This window comes from Octopus sinensis, unplaced genomic scaffold (assembly GCF_006345805.1).
Source record: "Octopus sinensis unplaced genomic scaffold, ASM634580v1 Contig13257_ERROPOS134491+, whole genome shotgun sequence".
Lineage (NCBI taxonomy): Eukaryota > Metazoa > Mollusca > Cephalopoda > Octopoda > Octopodidae > Octopus > Octopus sinensis.
In genome coordinates this window covers 19,864-28,658 of record NW_021832862.1, presented here as the reverse complement: position 1 = coordinate 28,658, position 8,795 = coordinate 19,864, and the positions used below count along the sequence as shown (strand labels likewise).

The following is an 8,795-nucleotide window of genomic DNA, read 5'->3' as shown; positions in this document are numbered from 1 at the left end:
TGCCCCCACAATTCCAGCCCAGACATCACCTCCATGGACTTTACTATTTGGTCCATTCTAGAGTTTCAAACAAAAATATCACTGCTCTGAAGAAAGTTTTAATCATGTTATGGGATGGTTTAAGTGAAGAAGTTGTCCAGCATTCATGTGACTCTGTTCTTGGCCATCTTTGGGCAATTGTGAAAGCTAAAGGTGTACATATTGAATGAAACGTATCTTAATATGTTACATGACCATATTTAATTAAATCCTAAAGAACTAATGTGTTTTTATGCCCTTTACTAAAAATTGTAACTAAAAATCAATCTGGGATTCTTTATAGCACACCCTGTATTAAAGAAGTAATATGTACTGTTTATCTACAACTATTGATTAAGAATGACTTTTTGACTATCAACAGTTTAATGTATTAATTTGGATACTACAGCTCACACATCTTTGCCAAGATGTCAATTTCTAAGGATGGAAATTTCTAATTTCCTAATGTGGCTGTGTAGTATGAAGTTTCCTTCCCAACTGCATGGTTTTGGGTTCAATCCCACTGTGCAGCACCTTGAGCAAGTATCTTCTGCTATAACCTCAGGCTAACCAAAGCCTTGTGGGTGAATTTGGTTGACAGAAACTGAAAGAAGCCAATCATATGTATTTGTGTGTGTGTGCATGTGTGTGTGTGTGTGTGTGTGTGTTACTGCCTCCTTTCCTGGACTTTGCATGATATCTGTAAAATAAGTACCACCATTATGCAAGCAGTGTCTTTCATTTACAATCTCCCATGAAAACATGTCTGGTCGTGAGAAAATATTACCTTCCTTGGAAACAGGTGAGGGTTGGTGACAGGAAGGATATCCAGCTGTAGAAAATCCACTTCAGCAAATTCCATCTGACACATGTGAGCATGGAAAAGTGAACATTAAGAGGATGATGATGTCATAAAAGTGTAATGTTGTTTATATTTTTATTTCACATTTTTCACTTTAAGATCAGGCTTTGTTAAAACAGAAATATTGAATGAATTTTGAACTTTTCTAACTTTCCTTCAAATGACTTTATTATCTTCTTAATAGTATACAGCATTTAGATAATTGTGGTATTATAAGAAATTTCAGAGTACTTGATAAAAGCTTTAAATATTTTGTTTATTGATCATTGTTTCCTGTCTGGATTAATTTTGCTTTTCATCCTTCTGGGGCTGATAAAGTATATGCCATTTAATGTACTGGTTAAACACATAGCATTTAATCTGGCCATATCCAGCCCAAATATTCTCTCTGTTTTATGTTCAAACTGGCCAGATCCTACCTCTCACACTTACCCTACAATGTCATTTTGAACATTTACAACCACATCATAAAAATTTCAACACTATAAGATCATAAATGATTGGTTGGAAACAATGTGAATGGATAAACATTACATTTGACAGAGTAATGTGAATGCTAAAGGGTTAAATTCATTCAGTTATACTCCAGCAGTTGCAAGTCTGCATTTGTAGCTAGTTAAGGAGTTACAATGCAGTATTTAGTAAACGTATGAAATTTTAGTGATGGCGGCTACACAGATTGTATATTTTGATTCTTGTTGGAAATATTACATCAAGACCTATCTATCTGTCAAACTGTTTGTATATACTCATTAAATTTATGCAGTTACTAGCTCTACATGCGAGTGAGGTTGTGGTTGTTACTTTCTGTTGCTTCCTTTCTGTTTCTTATAACCACATTCTCCCTCTTTGTTTCTCTCTCCTTTCTCTCTCACTTTCCCACTCTCTTACTCTTCCTTTCTCTTGGACTCTCCCTTGCTTTCTCTTACCCCCTATCTTTCTCTATCTCTCTCCCATTTATAAAAAACAAAAGATCTTGAGTAAGTTGAGAAAGAAAATATTTTGAAAGAGCAGTCATAAATATCAGGCAGCGACAATGAAAAGCACACTTGCCTTTTGTATGTGCCACTATTTGAGCAATTAAAAATAAGGAAAAAACGGATTTCTTTGTTAAATTTAGTACTTATTTTGGGAATTTTTCAACGATTGACCATGCAAATGAAAGCTCTAAACACAGGCTACATGCAGCTGTAAATTTCTTTCAGAAAAAATGAAAATTGTAAACAATAAAAAATAAAAGGCAAAAATACATAAAAATGTTTTTCAACTTCAAAAATCTTGCCTTAATTTTCAAAATTTCGAACCCATTTTCTGTGCTTAAATTTCAAATCCGCTTCCACTTTACCATGTTGAAAATTTGATTGAAATCGGGCAAAAGGTGTCCAATCTAGACCCCCAAGTGTCCCCCAAAATCAATAAAATCCCCGTTTTCACACCAAAGCAACCACTGTAGCACCCCAAAACGTCTCCTAATCAATTTCTCACCTCAAGTTACCCCCTCCTGTAAATTTTAATCCCCTTCCAACCCCATTTAGACCCCTTTTTACATAAAAATCCAATTTGTATCAATGTTCGCCTTCTTCATTTTATAGATTATATAACAGCTGGAGTACACAGGATGATTTGAAATTTATGCATGTATTTTTGTAATTTGTTACTATAACATGTTAAATTTTCATAAACTCTGATTGTTTGCTGTAATATGGAAAACAAATATATTCTTTAGATGTATATTTTGCAAACTAAAACAGTCTAGATACCAAATTTAGATTGCTTCAAATGTCAAGTGCTTTTCTAACCCTCAGTGCTATACCAACTTGCAAATTGCAACGAAAAGTAGAGGGGGGGGGGAGATTAATTCTAATTGATAAATAGTTTAATAAAAAAAATTATTTCGTAGTTGTGTGTTATGATATAAATGATAGCAAAATGTTATGATATGAATAAATTATTATTACCTGCTGATTATAAACATAAATTGTTGACAAGAAACTTTTGTAATGTGTTTTTCGAAATTGATTAAAAAAATAGGATGCAGCATTATATATAGAAAACAATGTAAAATACATTAGTGATATAATTTTATTTGATTCACTGATCAATATTTTGTTTTATTTCTAGGGAAAATGCATTGGTGACGTTCAACTTGCTGCTACTGTCTCCACCACAATGAATTAAATTTCATTTAAGAAAACATCAAAACTCTTTCTTTCTAATATTTTGAATAATATCCAGCACAAAAATGACTTCAGCAAAATTTCGTGAAGAATTTGACAAATATGACCCCATTGATGTAGAAGGCGTAGTTATTGAGCACAAAAAATGGATTGCTGAACGCATGCGACGACATCGTAGTACAATGTGGATTAATCTTGCATCACTTTGTTTGAGCTTATTGCTTATTATAAGCACTTTTATACCACTCCGCAACTTGTTATCAACCATGTACCCTGAAAATGGACTTGGCTACTTTTCTCTTTGTTGTATTTATGCAAGTTATGTCATAGGATGTTATGCATTATCTGCAATTGCTCATTACATTCATCCAAAAGGAGCAATTGTTCTTGCCATTATTGGACATTCTATTTTTGCAGGATCACATCTTTACCCATCATTTGAAACCTTAATTCCAGCTTCTTGCATTCTTGGTCTTTGTCAAGCTGTTCTTTGGCGATCACAAGAACTTCTATGTACCAGTTATGCTGCCAACTTTGCAGCTTTATCAGGAATAAATGTCAGCGATGTTTTAAAACGTTTCCATATGGCACTTATACTAAGTGTTCAGTTGGCACAAATAATGGGTAATTCTTTGGTTTCCTTTATCTTCTTTCAGCATCATACTTTAAATAAAGCTCATTTCACTGAAAGAATCAACTCAACTTTAACATTTTCATCTGATGAAGCTGCAATTATTGGTTCATCAAATCGTGCTGTACGAGACATTTCTTATATTCCATCTGAGCCATTGTCAGTTCAACATTTTCATTCACCATTTGCTCATGACCATCCATTTGCTGCTATGAATGTTGATTACTGCCCAAAAGAGCCATTAAGTATAGTTAATACATATGCTGGTGAATTTCATACAGTAAAAATTGTGTTTTTATCTTTTACAATTGCTGCACTGGTTATGGTCTCAGTTTTTCTCCATAAACCAGATATTTTGGTTCAAAAAAGAAATCTAGAATTTAAACATCAGTTGCATGAAATTTTTCATGTTTGGGTTGAAAAAAGGTGGCTTCTCACAACTGGTGTAGTATTTTATTCTGGGATTCAACAAGCTCTTATTGTTGGAGAACTAACAAAGGTAAGTTAACCAATCATTATGATTTTATATTCAAAATAAAGCAAATTACATCAGTAATATAAAAAGAAAACATTTCAAATTCATTGTCTTATTCTTCAAACTTATTTTATTTCAAAAAGCTTTAATGCATCAATTTTTTTTGATATTTGCTGACTTTATACAAAATGATATAAAACTAGCTGATTTGGCAAACAATTCTTATTAGATAACTATATAGTAAAATCGTACTTGTTTTGATTCACAGAAAACAATTACTCTGATACCATTATTAGTTCCTTCATTAGTGGACATTTTATTCTTTTATTGTTTTTAGTTATTGGACTGTGACCATGCTGGAATATTACTTTCAAAAGTCTTCGTTGATCTATCAATCACAATTTATCAAATAGCTAAGTTAGCTGTTTACACCAGTATTACACAAAAATAAACAGACATAATGACACACACATGCACACACACACACACACATACACACACACACACACAGCTACTTACATGACATGTTTCTACACAGATTATATCTAACAAGTTCCAGAACAAGGTTTTGGTTAACCTGTGGCTACAGGTGCTGCACAGTGGGCCCAAACTGTTTTTTTACAAAAAATATTACATTCTAGCCTTATAAAAAAGAGATACTTCTCTTCATATATGAGGTGTTCTCTTTATATGAAATGAGATATGTAATATTGGTTGTTACTTTTAATTAATTATCTCCTGTCTGATACTGAATTCAAAAATCCTAACCACTTACCTTTTTCTATTTTCACAAAAATGACATCCTACATTGCCTATAGTAGAAACTACTAACACAGTCACCAGTCTTTGTTATAATACTTCTCTTATATATCAACAGATTAGTTATTATTAGGTTTAAAAAATTTTGTCAACATTTGGATGAGGTAATTTTGTATGTGATAACCAATCATTGTTGAGATGTCTATGGAGACCACATATTGAACATCCAAAATATAGTTTGTGTTGTTATGGTTATTGTTCTTTTACCTAGTCAGCCCCAATTGAACATGCTCATAATTAAAAGTATAGCTCAGTGGTTAGAGTATCAGGCTCACAATCATGTGGTGGTGAGCTCGATTCTCGGCCCGGGCTGTGTGTTCTTGAACAAGACACTTTATTTTACATTGCTCCAGTTCACTTAGCTATAGAAATGAGTTGCAACATCACTGGTGCCAAGCTGTATGAGCCTTTGCCTTTCCATTGGATAACACTGGTAGCATGGAGAGGGGAGGCTGGTATGCATGGGTGACTGCTGGTCTTCCATAAACAACTTTGCTTGGGCTTGTGCCTCAGAGGAGAATTCTCTAGGTGCAATCTCATGGTCATTCATGACCGAAAGTGGGTCTTTAGCCTTTACCAATCACAATTATCTTATCTTTTGGGTTGAAAAAAACTATATTATCCAATTTGTCCTTTTTCCAAGATGCAGTGCTAGGGTGTTATTTGAGTGATTTGGTTGCTATTTTTATCAGATTGATAATCACGTAAAGACTCCCTCATTGGCTTATTGTTCTCATGTGATTATTCTTACTGAATGAGTTTTATTGTGCCTCTGAGAAGGATAGTTCATTCTATATGCCTTAATTAATCTAGCTGCTCAGAATAGGTCCCAAATCATCTGGTAAAATATTGTCTATTATCTTCTTTCACTTTAAATCACTCTCAGCCATCTTGGAAAAGGACACATTGGATAACATTGTCCTGCATATCCCTAAAAAAACAAGTTGCTCATGGTTGGATTGTCTTTCTTCATTGGCTTAATGTCATTGAATGCAGAACATGCACTAACCCAAACTCTATTTTCTTTGAGCTAAAAACTTACATTAAACACGTCTACCAATCATTCTTTTCCAGAACCGTAACCTTTTAGATTTCCACCCACTTATTTTTTCCCATAGATGTTGACTTACATATGTTCCAAACTGAACATCAATTGTATCAATCTCATCAAGCCAAGAAAAAATAAAATAAAATAAAAAAAAATTGCAAAATCATGGGCAATGTCCCTCATCTAACTAATTAATAAAAAAAAAAGTCAATCATTTACAAACAGATAATTAGAAGAAGTGGATAATAATCATAAGATAATCTTGCCAGGAAGATGAATTACTAAAAAGAACATAACAGACAGACACACTGAATATCTGGCATGTAAGCAAAAATAGCTGTAACTTTTTATTGAGTTATCCTGGCATAGCTGAACATGGATTGGCAAAGAGCCACCTACAATTAGCCAATAGCCTATGAATCAGTAATCAACCCAGACCTATTGAACTACTGTCTACTAAAAGAATTCAAATTATTAATTTCTGCTTCTTCAAGCAAATGCAATCAATATTTGCTATATTTAAATCTATGAATTGATCTTCAGTGCTGGTTTCAATGCTAAGAAGTTTTAACAAAGCAACTTTCCAGTCTTGATAATTAAACGGCTTTACTCAAAGTGAATCATTTCGTATTTCTATAACAATCTAGCCATAATGTAATCTCTGAGAAATAAAATAAACAATAATTGACATTTTATCTTTTTTGCATTTAAAGAATTAGAAATAATTGCTATTTTCTGATGAGATGAAAATAGAAATAAGAATTGTGTTGCAAAATATACCTTTTAGGCCTTATATAATGGCTAAATTTTCTCAGAAATAAAAATGTTTCAGGCCTCCAACCTCAAAACATTGTATCTATGTCACTTAGAGTGATGGTGACTAGGAAAACAACAAATAGGTTTGCAACAAATACAGCATTGGTTAAAGTGAATTGTTGGTTCATTTTACAGAGTTCCAGATTAGATTGCATGAACAATGAATTAATTTCAAAGAGGATTACAATTATTAATTGAATCTCAACTTGATCAAACCTATGTTTTCTTCACTCTATGGTAATTAAGTATCTGGAACATTTTGGAATTAGTAGTCAATACTAAGCCATAATTAGATTTTGTGAATCCAAATTTTCACCTGCTTTCTTTGGTATGGCTTGTCTCTATTCAGCTAGAACTGACCAGGGATATTCAGTACTACTATTCCAAGTACTACTATTCCAACTAATTAAAGTGCTAATGCTTAAGATATTTTGCAATAATGACATATTATTATTAGTAGTTGATGGCAAATCTAAAGTAAACCATTATTCATGACTTAGGTATCCTTCATCTAATAGAAAAGCAGTCTCTGAACAAATGAATGTGTTATGATTAATTGCTTGAATTGTAACATAAATAGATTGTAATGACAAATGTGAGGGTATCACCAAATCCAGAAATAAGGTGTTAACAAATGCAAAAGTATTGATTAGAGTAGAATGTTAGTTCATGATAAAGTAGGAAATGATCAAGAAAAGAATATGATGGCTAATGTTGTAGAGACATTCAATTAAGAAGAAGAAGAAATAATGTAATAATATAAATTATGGATCTTTTGTTTTTTGTTTAATTCTTTTGAGTATATATGAAAAAGACACCGTTTAAATTTAATTAAAAATTTGATTAAGTTATAATAAAAATATTACAGACCAAAAAGTGAGCCTCTGTATGCCCATTCAATCTACAAGGAATAGCAGTCAAATTTCCTTCAAATCATACATTTGACAAGGAAGGACACATTAGGTAATTTCTTCCCTGGTACACAAAAAGACGAAATTGTCATGGCTTAAACACACTTATTCATATGCCTGCTTAGTCAGGTTTCATAAACAAGAACAATTTAAAAAAATTATTGCAATATGTATTTCTTGTAATATTTTTGTTTAATAGTATTATTTTTCACTTCCATGCAAATACTGGTTGGATTAGTTTGCAAATTGTTTTGCATGGATGAATTTGATGTTTTCACAACTGCATAACTTCCTTAACTCTTTAACATTGAGATTACTTTTATTTATATGCATTGTTTTGATTAATCATGGATTATGCTGTAGCTTTAAGATTTTGATAATGTGATTATTTATTATAAGAATGACATTGTAGGGAAGGTATGAGAGGCCAGACCTGGCTGGTTTGAACATAAAGACAGGTAGAATATTTGGGCTGGATATGACCATTTTAAATGCCAAGAGGTTAAGGGATCATAATTTACTTTAGAAAGTGAAGTAATAAGTATGTCTTGCATTATGACTCAATACAGTACCATCATTTTCAACTTACAATCTTTAAATTAGTGGTCGTACAGTATTTGATGAGTATTTAACATGAGTACTTAGTTGTTGAGATATAAGAGATTTTAATGAACCTTTTTGATTTTCAGATAACCAGCATATGTAGTCTAGGAGTTCCTTATTTAGGATTCTTGATGGTGACATTTGGACTGGGCAGTTTTTTTGCAGACACAATCAGTAGCCGAATTCAAAAAGTTGGAGGTCGAATATTAACTGGAATTGCTGGTAAGCATTTTGTCTTAAATTATTACCAAATATGAAATTATTTTCATCTTACTATAATGGGCTTTATGTCCGTTTGTCCATCTCTTTGTTTGTTCCCTCTTCATGGCCAGATGGCTGGACCAATGGTTACGATATTTTTCGGGATTACAAAGACGGCCATCAGGAGGGATTTTAGCATTAAAAAATCAGAAAGTATGATCATATAATGGATAC

At 32.6% G+C, this 8,795-nt stretch overlaps 1 protein-coding gene across 1 annotated transcript; it reads left to right on the top strand.

Annotated features, from left to right (window-relative positions):
* Nucleotides 1–2,992: 2,992 nt before the first annotated feature.
* On the top strand, nt 2,993–8,593 carry LOC115229617 (protein unc-93 homolog A-like; the record flags this gene model as incomplete). Its single annotated transcript, XM_029799946.2, has 2 exons — nt 2,993–4,187; nt 8,447–8,593. Coding segments are annotated over exons 1-2 (1,212 nt in total), but the record flags the coding sequence as incomplete, so codon positions are not given.
* Between the last annotated feature and the right edge of the window lie 202 nt (nt 8,594–8,795).